General features: G+C 33.5%; 1 protein-coding gene across 4 annotated transcripts in view; it reads right to left on the reverse strand.

The window, feature by feature from the left end:
* Positions 1–517: 517 nt before the first annotated feature.
* Positions 518–15668, reverse strand: part of LOC123549678 (uncharacterized) — a 226715-nt gene continuing 211564 nt past the window's right edge. The window contains exons 1-4 of one of the 4 annotated variants that reach the window (XM_053545084.1): positions 9631–10116; positions 5750–5867; positions 4687–4970; positions 518–3499 (exon numbers count right to left, since the gene is read on the reverse strand). In XM_053545084.1, coding sequence (XP_053401059.1) covers positions 2591–3499; positions 4687–4970; positions 5750–5861 — 1305 coding nt within the window. In that variant the 5' untranslated portion in view covers positions 5862–5867; positions 9631–10116 and the 3' untranslated portion in view covers positions 518–2590. Of the gene's footprint in view, positions 3500–4686; positions 4971–5655; positions 5868–6374; positions 7143–9630; positions 10117–15668 lie in introns of those variants that run through there. The other 3 variants (XM_053545086.1, XM_053545083.1, XM_053545085.1) reach the window with 3 other exon arrangements.

Raw genomic sequence — 15668 nt, forward strand, 5'->3', positions numbered from 1 at the left:
AAATTAATCATTGAAGATAAATTTCCTACATATATAATCTATTGCTCAAAGTGACCAATGTTGATTATCGTATAATTTGTAAGGGGGACAACCTACTACATTGTATGATATGCCAGTCAAATATAATAAAAGCTGGGGATGAATATTATGTCTTAGTTTTTTTAACGAATACAAATATTACAATGATGGATTTACAATATTTCAACCAGTGTATAAAAATAAACTAGACGAAGAAGATAATTGTGCACTTACTCAAATATGCAGAAGACAGAGCAAGAGAGACATTATTAATGGCCCGATGAAACAGAACAGGCTACAAATATTGAATAATACCTGCCTTGGGTCTTTACCTCTTTTAAACAAGTTTCATGATAAATGTCGAGGATTCTTGCCCACTGATATATAATTGTCCACAGTGTTTAAGCAGACATGTCAATTCTAGCCAGCTCTGTCCAGATGTCGGATTCCTAAATGGTATTGTATTATAATATATTATATTTAAAATGAATGTATAATGTAAACTGGATAATTTGGTTTAATTTTATCTGCCAATATAATGATAATGAAAAATGTCATACCAATGAAAGTGATCATACCTTTATATTTATATAAAATAAATTAAAAATGTGATAAAATGGTTTTATCATAAACATGCATTCACTATTACAAAAATATAACATATCACGATAATCAAATTATTTTGTTTCATCTATATCTCCACCTCGCTTTCACTGTTCGCCAACATCGCAATAAGGATAACACTCGTTTAAGATTTTTACAATCTGATCTGATATGTTTGAGACAATTCTCACTCAGTGTGACATTTATCTGCTATCGTCAATAGTTTTCATTAATACAATACTGTTTTAATCACGAGCCGGATGATGATTTTTTTTTTCCTACAATTTTCTATGTTGCATTTCTTATAAGAATCTTTGTGTCGTATTTGGGAAAACAATACTTATTTGCCTCTAAACTTGAACAAATTGACCATTTTAAACATTTGATTACAATTATATGCTCGATATAAGTGAGGATGTTACTTGTAAAACAAAATTGGAACCAAAAATATGTTCCGTGAGAATGAATATTTTACATCGAACTGAAGAGGAGAAATAGTTGTATAACAGCTTACTGCTTAAATATTTAAATATAGATCGACATTCTGTCAGTCGGGAAAGCATTACTGATTATATGGCAATTTTCAAGGGAGGTGATATCTACTGTGATATGCCAATTCAAATGAAATGACCGTCGGTCGAGATAAAATATCTATATATCCCTAACCTCAATCAATTCGTTTGGTGGTTTGAAACCAGGTTAATATCTTTAGAAAAACAATGATCGGTACGAGGAAGATGTATTGCTCACTGACGGCAATGTTAGTGCTATTCCATCGGAAATGTTCCCTAACTTTTCAAGGCCTTTTCCTACAAGAAATGATATACAAGTAGTCTCGTCCAATCCCTCTACTTTCATATCTCCAGCACTCAGCATCGAAACTACCTTAACTGTTTTATTGTTCTCGACATCGGGAATACAATTTATTGAACCGCTATCTCCACGAAGAGCGTACGACTCATTATCCGGACTTCCTGCTGGAAGACTTATAAGGACAAGGTAATCCTCTTCTCCATCCGCGATGGTGTAGTCGTCACTGCACACGATACCACTTGTGAAGCCCGAAGCAGCACCGTACTTATATATGTGTTGTCCGGCTATTGCTCGGGTTTCTAGTTCTGCACCTTTCAACATACCATCATCATCCTTGAAGTACTTTGTGCAGTAAGGGACTACTTCTTCTAGTACTTTCACGGCAGCAAAGTCCATTAAAGGACATTGGTCTGTGCCAGTATGTATCATCAAATTTGGATGACTTTTCGCAAATTGTTTCCTGTCATTTGAACCGTTCTTCATATAGACCAAATGTTCTTCCGTGTCGTTATTATAAACAACATGAGCACAAGTCAAAGCATACAATGCCCCATCATTGCTGTCTGCAAAACCACCAAGGGTACCTGCCTTGAATCGCATCTCTTCACATGGCCACTCGCTCTCTAATACCCAACCATGTTCCACCTGATTTCCAGCTAAAACACTTGATTTATTGGTTACCCTTCTTAAGTTGACCGGTCGGCGTATTTGATATCGATCCATCAGCTCAAGCACATGTTGTTTGGCTACGTCTGTTTCCACATGAACCTCCCACTCACCATATACCGTTCCAGTTCCATAAACGCCTTCTATTCTATTAATAAATATTGAAACTTTAGCAAGGTACTGATACCCACCAGTAAGCTCAGTAGATAGACCACAGTACTCAAAATCAAAAGACTGATAGTTCAGTCCCGGGCAAACGAGATTTGACAGAAAAAAGTATTTCTGTATTCGCTACTCTTTCACATTTAATTTATGCATCGAAGTACATATCTAGTTTATCTAACTGACAGCAGGTACTGCAATACTGTTATCAAACACACATAGTTTTGAAACAAACAATATTCCGTTGTTCTAACTTTAAACTGATATGATTAATATAAAGTTCGGAGAAATTTGTATTCGAAAGGGCAATGAAATGAATATGAAATGCTTACGACAAAATGCGTTTCCTGAATTCGTCCGTTAAGTCTCTGTTTCTCATACTTTTCTTTAGATCAGCTTTTCCCACTATAGATTGCTGTATGTTTCCGTCAATTTCAAAAATCATCTTCTTCATTGTTGTTACTTTGCGCCGAAAAGAAGCCAGACTTTCTTCCAACTTCAAAACGGTCGGCCGAATGTCTTCCCGTAAAGGATATGCAATAAATGCAAACTTTCTACCTGGAAATCGATACCACTTATTAGGTGTTTTCAGCGCTTTAACATTTTCTTCGCAGGGTTGCTGCAGTTTGCCTAGGTGATACCGCGTATTTTTGGAGATGCTTTCCTTCATTTGCTCCTCAAATATCAATTCGTGTGCAATTTGATTGATTAGGTCTGGTTTCAAATTAAACTTTGATGACAATGGATCCAGGATGACACATCGTATATTGCGTGTAAGATGGCGCAGAACAATTTCAATAAAGGGTTCGCCTTTCCTTTGACTATCTTCTAGTATGTCGACAAGTCTGAATCCGTCTTTCAAAAAACCTTGTACTGCATTTAGTAATTGCTCTGACTCCACTATGTCCATTTTCCCTAAACATATAGTACTTTTATTACTAAAGAAGCTTTGCAAATGTTCCCGCATCATGAAAAATCCATTTATGATTCGCGTTTCTATGATCAGAGATATTTTGCTACTTAGCATCTCACTACCTATTCCAAAGATTATATTGTCAGCAGAAAGATCTAAGCCGAACGATTCATGCATCGTCTTTATAACACAGGAACGAAACTGTTCAGTATCAGTTATTTGGTATAACTTATCCGTATGACATACTATGAGCAGTGAATGATATAAATCTGCCATTGTTTTCCCTAGGTCAGAAATAAGGTGATTAACGGATTCTACGATTTCCTGAAATTAAAAGTAAACTACCTTAACAATGTGTGACTGATCACATTTCACAGGAAAATAATTTGAAGTGTATGTTCACTTTGAAGATTCTGCCATCTGTCACATAATATTTAGTAATATATTTCCATACTAGATTTTCAACAAAATTCTTTGTAAAATACTTATGGTACTTTGTAACAAACAAATGGTGATAACAATTCTTAAAAACATTAATTCCAGAACAAGTAACACGTACTATTTTAGACTTATAAATATCATTATCTCTAAGCATTAAGCAATTTTGATATATGGTATTCATAACCAAGATGCCCATGTGAAGTGAATGAAAGTAGACATTCTACAATCAAACTCAAAAATATTCAGATTAGTGCTAAAAAGCAGAAACTTCAAGTGTTGTTTCTAGTAGTTTTAAGACGTCAAATGTGTTATTACATTACGAACACGCGGACAGTTTCATGGGCTTTTATGCTTTAATAATAGTTTAATGACTAATTAATAAAGCATTTTCAGAACAAGAAAAAGTTTCAGTGTTAAAGCAGAATTTGAGGTATATTAATTTACAAAATAAACGTTTTCTGTTTGTTTGTTTTGGGTTTAATGCCGTTTTCAGCGGGCAGTTAACCTAACCAGTGTTCCTGGATTCTGTACCAGTACAAACCTGTTCTCCGAAACTAACTGCCAACTTCCCCACATGAATCAGAGGTGGAGGACTAATGATTTCAGACACAATGTCGTTTATCAAATAGTCACGGAGAACATACTCCCCGCCCGAGGATCGAACTCACGACCCCGCGATTCGTAGACCAACGCTCTTACCTACTGAGCTAAGCGGGCGGGCTGCAAAATAAACGTATCTATATCAGGAGAGGTTATTGGGTCAACAGAACTGCAATGATATACAATAGGTATGCGATACTATGGACTTTGCAACAATTCATGCAAGTAATGATTTTGGCCTGTAGTTGTTGATATTGCAGTATCTATCAAAGAAACATATTAGGAAAATATTTTAGAGTTTAAACGGACTGATTAGAAGTTCTATTATTGAATGACTCTTTATTAGTTCTTCAAACGATTCTGGTAGCTATCGTATTACATGTATGTGAATAACACTGCGCCATTACCATAATAGGGTTTGTTTTGTGCTTAAAGTGCAATACTTTAACGGTAAACATTCTAGTACGTACCATCAGTCCTTCATGTCCAAAATTATTAATCTTTGCATATGCTACATCAACACGCATAACAGGGGGGTCTGTAGCTGTTGCCTCATAACTCCTCTCTTGCCGAAGTAAGGTGATATCTTGCGACAAACGCTGAAGTGGCTCTGTTGTTACAACTAACGATTCCTGCTCAATATTTTCTCGGCCAAAGACACACACCTCAAGATGGTTTTCTAGCATACATCTCAGGTCTTTTAATTTGTCAAACAATAACGAATCAACTAACAGAGATGTATATGGTCCTTTATCTAAAAATTAATATGCATCAGTGGCTTTAATTTTATATGAAACATACACTAACATATTATCAATGTATGCACAATTATGATTGAAGAGGATTAGCGCAACAAAATATGTCTTAACAAATTGACCAAAAGATTCAAGAAAGTAGTTTAATGGTTGACCAGCACAAAATGTAAAATCATGTCTGAATAGTCTGTTTTGATAACGAATATTTGTAACATAAAATTCTATTAATTTAAAACTCTATCTAACTTCTACAACATCAGCTTAACAATGCCCAGACGCAGTTTCATGTATGTAAAATTGCATGTTGCAAAACTGATTCTTCGACCTTTATAAATAATGGTACCAAACAGGTCTATATGAATATTCTGACAGCAAGAATACTTGTATGAAAAAAAGAAGAAAAAAACAACATGTATTTTACGTTGCCATTAGCAATAGCACAGAGCATGTACCACAATTTGAAATACTTTGATAACTGCTTGCTTTTTGCAATATTGGGTTCTAATGTTAACTGAACATTGATTGTTAATACTTTATGAATGTAAGCATTGATTTTATGAGATATCAACTACGTAGATACTTTAACTCACACATTATGCTGATGAATCTACTGTGAAAATCTTTGAAAATGATTTTATGAGATATGATTTCATAAACATCAACTACGTAGGTACATTAACTCACTCATTATGTTGATGAATCTACTGTGAAAATCTTTGAAAATGATTTTATGAGATATGATTTCATTAACATCAACTACGTAGATACATTAACTCACTCATTATGTTGATGAATCTACTGTGAACATCTTTGAATCGTTTCTGGAAGTGATAAACCCGCGGGTAGACTTCCCATGTATTAAATACATGTACAAATTTTGACACACTCATTCTCGTCTGAAAGTTCAAAAAGACAAATTGAAGATATACTTGCTTGGAGATAAATTTTCAACACATAGTAATTATTAGGATTATAAAATATCTTGACCAAACAACTTTATGATATATACTCAGCAAAACAGCATAATATACAGCAGTGAAACTTGGTCAGCTCTGCTTTTATTTCGAATTGTACTAAGATAGGAATGTGCTTTACGGAACTTATCAACAGCCAAGCGACAAGTATGGGCGATGATTATTTTATAATGTCCACAAAAAGCATATAACTAATTAATTCATCAGTATAAAGAGAGAAACAACTGCTATTTACTAAGTGTCAGCGTGATCATTTAGAACTTTCAAGGTATCTTCAATATTGCAATCTAAAAATAATTATGCAAAATGATTATAACGTTAGATAGAGCACGAAACTGTTATTTGCATAAAAGATCATGCATAATATTAATACTGTCATGAATATATAAAATTAGAAACTCTTAATACAAATAAAAAAAAGTACCTTACCGGGGTAATCTTGGGCAATTATAGATACATTCAACCACAAATTTAGAAGTTCTGGTTTCCTAGTAGTTTCCGGACCGAAATCGCTATGTTTTGCCAGTAACTTTCAAACAAAACATAGTAGAAACATAAAATTTTCACAGAAAAAAGCTAGGTTCTTCGTAAACACCACGCAGAAGTCGTATTGTACTTGCGTTCATTAACACAATGTAGACGAGGCTTCAAAAGGGGCAATCAATTCCATTGATATCTCAGTTATTCCGAGTAGTTTTCCGGACCTTTCATTGTAACAGTTGTAAAAGCAAACATTTCCGATTTCGTTATAAATATTCAAAATTAAAACATAATTCTAACGTGTGATGATGATTTGAAAAGTATATTTCAAGAATTTAACAAATACTAGATTTGTAATAAGCTCATTACAGTTACGTCTAATTACGTTTGAATGACTTTTGCAACGTCACGTTAAAAATGACTGAACGTATTGAGCGGACTGGTAATATTACAAAAAAAAGCAAATAAGACTTTTTAATATAATTAACAACTTTAATAAAAAAAAAAAAAAAAAAAAAACAAGAACGGTCTCAAATTTGGTAGTCTAACGCCCTGACCACTCGGACACATTTGATTGATCTATGGTATCGTAGGTAAATACCCGTCTATTTTGGTTCCTATTTTTAATCGATAATCTAATGCCATAGTATAGTGAATAAGCCTATTTTTCTGACTTTCTTTTTTTCATTTTAATACCATCGGAATGTTTTTACTGTATCGCCTGCAAATGGGAGCATCACTTGACTGATGTTTACCTTCAAGGAGTCTCAATTTCTGCGCATGCGCACTGTAACTGGAATTCCGCTGCAGTTGACAATCGCTTGTGTAAACAATTACATGGAAGTAAGTTAAAACAATCGGGATATTCAAATAATAAATAAATTGGTAATGCTAGGTTTTCGCTGCTATGTATATGCAACAAAGCTCTAGTTTATAATATTGTTACCAAGATGCTTTACGACGGAATAACGTCTATATAGCACGAAATGTAAAAGGTCCGGAAAACTACTTGGGTCCGGAAACTACTGGGAAACCAGTAGCAAATATAATGACTTGCAAATTCTCCATATTGACATCTATGTCTTTGCCAAGTTTGATAAAAAACTATTGTACATAGAGCATCTTTTATCACTGAGGAATAGACAGACAGTGTGTCAATCCAGAACGACAGAATGAAACGTCGTGTATATTCACTATATTGCCTTCTGTGTACCAATATTCAAAATAAATCAAATATAACCTTCTATCCAGGATATAGTGATGGATTTTTGTTATCGCAGAGTCCGTGTATTTACTTGATGTCATAGCAATCACTAAACGGACTTGCATATTATTTATATCTTTGTGCCAAGCTTTATAAAACAAGTTTGCATCTTTTAAGTTATTGTGTGACTGACTATCTGACAGAAGGACCATAAAATCATAAGCTTTTTCAGGTCATACCGGCAGAATGCTAATTTTAACAATACCTATGTTCCATATTGTGGTTTGCTTCTTCTATGTAATAGTGATTTCATTACATTAGACTTTTATTTCACGGATTTAGTTTCTTGCTGAGAAATGCCCTTAAAATTTGATAAATTTGACATTCACATAATTATATGCAAGAGGTACACAATAAAGATGACATCCTTATACGTCTACATGATGCAAGGTGTTTTTAATTTATTCAGATTGTTATTATCAATCTGAAAATTGTGGACAGCTATGCCATTAATATAAAACTTTGTCCGATTGATTATATGATAGTATATTGCTGGTAAAATGTGCTGCTATTGGAGTTCGACTCCCTGGTACCTCCGTATATCATATTTATACATTTGATACTTTTAAATACTTAAAAATCACATTATTATTTATTAAGCTGTTGTAACAGCAAATATGCTTAACCCTCGCCACAAGCGACGACGCAAAATCTCATAACGCAACATTCGGTAAAGTTTATCTCATTTGATATGTATGGATTAAATGATTTATCGTTTCATATTAGCCTTGTTATATGTCGGATGGTAGTCGTTTTGGACCATGCTGAAGACCGAATTCCTATACGACTTCAAAAGGACAAATAAAACGGTCAATTTAATTTTACACCCTATTGACCCCCTCAATGTAACCATGTAAAGTGCTTGATTCCCATAATGACTCGGTTTTCTAGGAACGGCCCGACATATTCATACTGGCCCCGATTTTCTTATACATGTATTATCATGTAGGTATTGGCTATATCCGTTTAATATGATATGCATAATGTATCTAACATTGTTTTCAATATTGCATACCTGAATAATAATTTACAATACGATCGCAGTAAAATATATCGGCTTAATCTCAAGGGGTTATGATTTACGATAGTCAAATATTGAACCGAAAATGAATTATCAACAGGAATCTAAAATATGGAGGTTTTTAAACAAATAAAAATTGGAAAAGAGCCAGATATCCCTTGTAAATATTTAACAATCTTATCTGCCTTGTTATTTACAGTGCAACGTATGACAGAAAAATGCAAAGAATGATATATTGTTATGCCAAACTCCGTTTTAAATTAATTCACTTTATGTCTTCCTCAATATTAAATTTCAATTCATTTATTAATTCAGCACAGTCACTATTATGAAAAAAAAATGTTAAAGTACATACGACAATCTTACATTTTCTTCTATAATACTGATCAAATATTGTGCACAGTGGTATATACATACATAGTTAGAAGTCTTTAAGTCCAGATCTCGTCGTTAAACGCCAATTTTAGAAACTTTTTACATTCAGTCATTGTTAAAGCACTTAAGAATTGGACTATTACCTTTAAAAAGAGAAATTTTATATGAGATATATGTGGGAGAAGCAGTAGAAGAAAGATTTTGTAGACGCAAGATATTTTCACTTGAATAACAACTATATGACATGTACCAGGGGTTGATATGATTCCATTATTGAAAATTTTAATTTCTGAGAAACGAATTATTATCATGTGTAAGGAATTCTGGAAGGAACTCGTGCAAATATTTCATAAAACTCGTACCAAATAAGTCACAAAATTTCTGACATGTACATTTCTTATCTTAAACCCCCTGTCAATCCAAAATGTACTTTTTTATTTAGATAATGCAATAGAAGTCGACTGTTGTGAGAGGTCACGCCCCTCCGACACAAATATAGGTCAGATGACGTTTTTTAAGCTTTTATATCAGACACAAACGGATACCTGGGTTAAACCGCTGATCTCCCGTCTGCTAGCTGCATGGCTTCAACCATACCGAACCTATAGCTGTGAGAAGCAAGTGATTCGAAATCAGTCCAAATAAGCTATCTTCACTGTAATAACGCGTCCCCGGACACCTGGTCCACTGTACTGTCCTAAGTGTCCTAATGCATACCGTGGCGCAGTAAAGCTTTCTTCACGTTTTCAGATGGTCATGTAGGCCTATATTTTGGGAAATTGCCGTTGTTTTAAATTGACTTGAACTTTGTCCCCAAGGACAGGGATGCCCTTCCGACAATGCACCATTATATGTTATTTATATATTATAGGATACCAGATCAAATAACTTCTCCAAAAGGTTGATGCAGAATGTACTTTAACAAAATACACAAGTTCGCAAAAAGGTAATGTTCCAGAGTTATTAATGTATTATTACTCGGCAATTTAAAATAATTAACTCACCATGCACTTTGTCTTCCGTAATCCAGTAGTAAAAATAGATAGCTTAGGTAAAACCAATGTCAAAAATAAATTTAAGGCGTCTTAAAATAGTAACAGCTAATACGTGACTACAGAGGAGTACGGTGGCTTATTTGTGCCACTTCGCTATGTCACCCCGCCAAACCTCGATATGACCAGCGACCACGAATTAAAAAATACAAGAAACTTACTGGAAATATTATATACTTATACCTGGAAATAATGTGAGGCTTAACCCGTCCTAATTGGTATATAAGATATGCAAAATAATTTAAGTAGTGTTTTTCTTTTCTTTTAAAATTCGGTATCATGTTATTTACAGTGTTGGAAGAAGTCACAGGCTCTACAGAATGTAGATTGTGGTATGACGTTCATCAATACAAAACAGTTGTCACAAAGGAACAAAACAATAAATATTCATATAGTATAACTTATATCAAATTGCACTACGTCAAAAAAAGATAAAAGTAAAATGTGATCTTTTTTTCATATTACGAGGGGCGTTCAATATGTAATGTTACTCCGTATGTAGTTCCGTAACCGCTGGTTATTTTTAGATGCAGTTTTCGGCACATTATAGAGCAATTTATTGGCAACACAATGCTGTATAAATTATAAAAATCGGCAGATTCAAAGTAAAAATATAATCATTTTAGTGAGGTGTACTCAGGTATACTGGACAATAATTATAATTTAGGTTTGTCTTAGGCATCCAGAGTCTCAGAAAAATAGAATAACTTATAAAATCACAAAATTCTATCATTTTTCTACGAGGTACATCAATTTGTGATGAGTCTGCGTTTGTTTTAAACTATTTATTGCATTTTTAATTTTACAACACAACTAACAATTCTAAACTCGAGGTTGATTCCATCTGGAATGGGTGTTGAGAGCGATTAATCAAAGTTGTAAGAACTAGTTTCGCAACCGAGAATTAAGATACTAGTATCAACTTAAAATACAATAATTTTTTAAACGATGATTATCGCGCCTGACAAAATTGCAGAGGCTTATTGTACTCACCTTATCATTTTTCGAGTAAAAATAAACACACTCAATTTAAAACTGTTATAAACTTTTTTGTTTTAGTTTTCATATGTTTTTGTGAAGATCATGATTTGTTTTATCTGTTTAAATTGAAAATTGAACAATAGTTCTAGTTGTTGAATAGTAGAATCAAGGAATTGCATATTACAATCTCGATATTTTGGACATAAAATTGTCCAGTATACCCGAGTACACCTCACTCAAATTATTATATTTTTACTTTGAATCTACCGATTTTTATGATTTATATAGCATTGTGTTGCCAATAAATTGCTCTATAATGTGTCGAAAACCGCATCTAAAAATTATAAGCAGTTACGGAACTACATACGGAGTAACATTACATGTTGAATGCCCCTCGTATGTACCAAACATAGAAACAATAACATGAACCAAATGAACAAGTGTTTCTTCATGAAATAACTACATTCCAAACATAGGGCTACGAGTGACATTGTTGATGCCGTTGTAACATTTGTTGTCGTTCAGAACTGAAAAGTCATTATTTTACAATTGTTGCCGACTGTTACGTGATAATATTGGGTGCTACAATGCAGCTGCTTCAAAGATTGGGAAATTGAAAGTAACTTTTCTCGTACTATTATCTATATCGGTTAAGTATGATGAAGCATATATTATATTATTTTAGCCTTACAAGAACATGGTACATTTCGGTAACTGTATAATCACGCGCTGCTCTGAACAAATAGACGGAGATTTCGTGCATTTCTGAAATGTGTCGATTATCATCTTTTATGGTAATAATGTCGCTAAAATAATGACGATTAGTGTTATTTCAAGTATTCATCGAAAACAATTCTTAATAGTTATAAATTTAAATGTGGACAAATATTTTGTGAGGTGACTTTCACATTAAAAAACTTTATATTTGTTGCCGTCGTTGTTACATTTGTTGTCTTTGGAACATTTGTTGCCGATTTGTTACATTTGTTCTGGCTCTTATGCTCAATTGCTTTGCATTTGTTGTCGATTATTACTTTTCGTTTTTGTAGCATTTGCTTCGCACTATTTAATGTTTCAACAAGTTTTACATGCATAATTTAACAAGGTGAACTTGTTATGTTGGCCGGTTTTAGAATATATTTCACACAGTCTTTTATAATAACTTTTGTTAGACATTCACAAAATGTCAAATATTTAGATGTTTGCTTTGGAGCTGTTTTTTAAGTCTGCAAGTTTTAACATATATATCCTTAAGATTTTGCATCAGGTTAGATCAAATACTTATGTGAAGTTTGTATATTAGTGTTTTGTAGTGTGCATATGCGAATACTTAGAAAAGTTAGAGTGTCATTGTTTATTAATTTGACACTGTGGCAATGACAATATTTACACTAAATACCCCGAAAGGTAGACCAATTGTCGAATTCACAACACGTAATGTGTTATATGGAAGCGTCCTGGTGCCAGCAGAGAGATTTAAATTTGTCTTACGTACGACTTACTATCTCCTACATAACGTAGGAATTAATATCTCTTATGTAGGAGTAAGTATCTCCTACGTAGGACGTAGTATCTTCTACGTAGGACATAGTTACTGTATCTCCTACGTAGGACTTAATATCTCCTACGTAGTACTTAATATCTCCTACGTAGGACAGGTATCTCCTACGTAGGACTTAATATCTCCTACGTAGTACTTAATATCTCCTACGTAGGACAGGTATCTCCTACGTAGGACTTAGTATCTCCTACGTAGGACATAATATCTCCTACGTAGGACATATTATCTCCTACGTAGTATTTAGTATCTCCTACGTAAGACATAGTATCTCCTACGTAGGATATATTAAGTACTACGTAGGTGTTAGTATCTCCTACGTAGGACTTAGTATCTCCTACGTAGGACTTAGTATCTCCTACATAGGACATAGTACTTCCTATGTAGGAGACATTAAGTACTACGTAGGAGTTAGTATCTCCTACGTAGGAGTGAGTATCTCCTACGTAGGACTTAGTATCTCCTACGTAGGACATAGTATCTCCTACGTAGGACTTAGTATCTCCTACGTAGTACTTAGTATCTCCTATGTAGGAGTTAGTAACTCGTACGTATGTCACTGACTAAAAGACTCTCAAGCAATAAGCATGCGCAGTGGAACAATATACTCGTGTGTACTATTATTTAGTAAGGAAACGTGTGTAATTTAAAACTACACGGCATGGATGACTTTATAAAAACATATTTTGCATGTGGTATGAAATACCGTGAAATATTACTTTGTCTTGAAAAAATAAATGGGTTTAAAGTGTTTTTACGAAGCCTTAAACGGATATTGTCACGTATGAAGTTATTTAGACGCATAAATAAAAGTGATGAGCTTAGTGTTGTTCTCTATGTCATGGAAAATGTAATGACATCCAGCAAACAACTTGGATATAAGATGATGCATCAGAGACTCCTTTAAGAGGGATATGTTGCTACACAGGAAACAGTTCGTCTGATGATGCATATTTGTGACAAAGAAGGTATTGAACAGAGAAGGAGAACTCGTCTTCAACGTCGGATGTACCTGAATCTTGGACCTAATTATTTATGGCATATCAACGGGTATGATAAATTGAAACCGTACGGGCTGTGTATCAACGGAACTGGATAAGAAAATAGTCAGAGTTAGTTTATACATTTAAAATGTATTGCGCGAAATATCACGTAAACGAAGTCATGGTGGAACTGACGTCAATATGTGCACAAAATAACAACTATTTCAGTTTCATCAAAACTCTTTTTAGCAATTAAATAATGAATAAAACATTCGACATCGGTCTTAAAATAAGGTTTCGAATAGCGGACCTCTGTCAATTTTAGTACAATAATTAGTCGGTCCGCAAAAGTGATCACCAGGCAGTGCAGTCTTAGGGTTAACCCTGAGCTAAGGTTTACAAGCTATATCTCTTAAATAAGGTGCTAGCAAGTTTGCCTACAGAGGTAGCTTTAAAACACTGCTAGATCTTTTAAGCTAATGTTATCTCTTTCAATTAAAGAGAACTCTCTTTTTCTGTAAGCGCTAGACACATAAAGAGATGTCACTTTTTCACAAAGCATTATCTTCCAAACGGCCCAATATACATCTAGTCTAAGATTTTATAACTGTAGTGTTATAAATTCCTTTATAACTTTAAGGAATATATCTAGATTTCAAGTAGTTCTTTTACGTGAAGGGGATGCATTTGGAATAATTCAAAATATGCAATAACCAAAATAAAATTCCCTGACTTTTCCCTGAATTTTCCATGACCAAAGTCCATTTTTCAATGACCAAAACGCTCCGCATTCACAGAAGCTTAGCTGGTCATAGATCAATAAATGTTGGCCTCAATCCTCCCTATCACTTAAATTTTACCACCTTTCATGCTGTAAGAAAATTTGTTTCAGTTAAACAAATTGCTGTATTATTTTAGTGAGATGTAACAAACAATAAGAAAGGTCACCGAAAAACTACCTATGATCATGTTTTGGGTTTACTACTGCATAAGTTCAAACGAATGTATGGCATTCTGTGAAAATTTGTCCTTATTCAGACATGATTTTTATCGAAAATGCATTTTCTCACTAAATCTAAATGTTACTTGCAGCCTGAAAAACACAGTCATACATGCTGCAATATAGTTAGAGAAATTTGATTTGTTTTTCATTACTGTAACAGCAGTTCAGTTTGCATTTGCAAAATAATAATAAAATCAGTCATGAAATCAATTAAAGAAGACTTGCCTGTTTATTTTCAAAAGTTAATAAATTAGTGTATAGAATAAATAATATTTTCACCAAAAAGAAAATCTGAAATTAACCAAACTGCTGCAAATGCAATATGTAAACATATCATCATTTAATATGAATAAAAACTATACATGACTTAGTTTTCGACTATTTCTAATGTTGAGTTATTATTCAAATTGGAAATTTCTAATGTTGAGTTATTATTCAAATTGGAAAGAACTTTCCTGACACTTTTTGTATATACAAGAGAGTAGCAGTGTTTTGATAAATTTTTGTTTAATTTTCCTTTTACATTATTTGAAGTCATGATGTCGAATAATTGTCCTAATATCCATTCAACCTTAAGTATCAGTTTACCTCTTTTAGTCTTATAGTTCTTCAATTTGCTGAATTCTACAGTATGACAGGGTAAAATTAAGACGCTGATTTTTATATGCAGTAGAAAAAAAGATAAACAAGTATCAAAGAATAATGTGTAATGACCATTCCTCAGTAATATTTCCATGTAAGCATAAATTACAAAAGAACAGCAACTGCTACAGTTTTTATGTCGGTGCATTTTACGATGAAATAACTTTTCAACCATGTAGGACTAAACATTTCAGCATTAATGTTTGTAGAATAGTGTTCGTAGAACATAATACTGTTCAAAGCAAACAGAAGGGATGTAAGCTTGCTTTATAAAATTATGTTCTACAGTCTTAATTTTTCTGTCAAAATTCTATTCAAGTTTTGTTAAACAGACTTAATGATATACTATAACTTTTGGGTATGA

This window comes from Mercenaria mercenaria, chromosome 6, assembly GCF_021730395.1.
Source record: "Mercenaria mercenaria strain notata chromosome 6, MADL_Memer_1, whole genome shotgun sequence".
Classification (NCBI taxonomy): domain Eukaryota; kingdom Metazoa; phylum Mollusca; class Bivalvia; order Venerida; family Veneridae; genus Mercenaria; species Mercenaria mercenaria.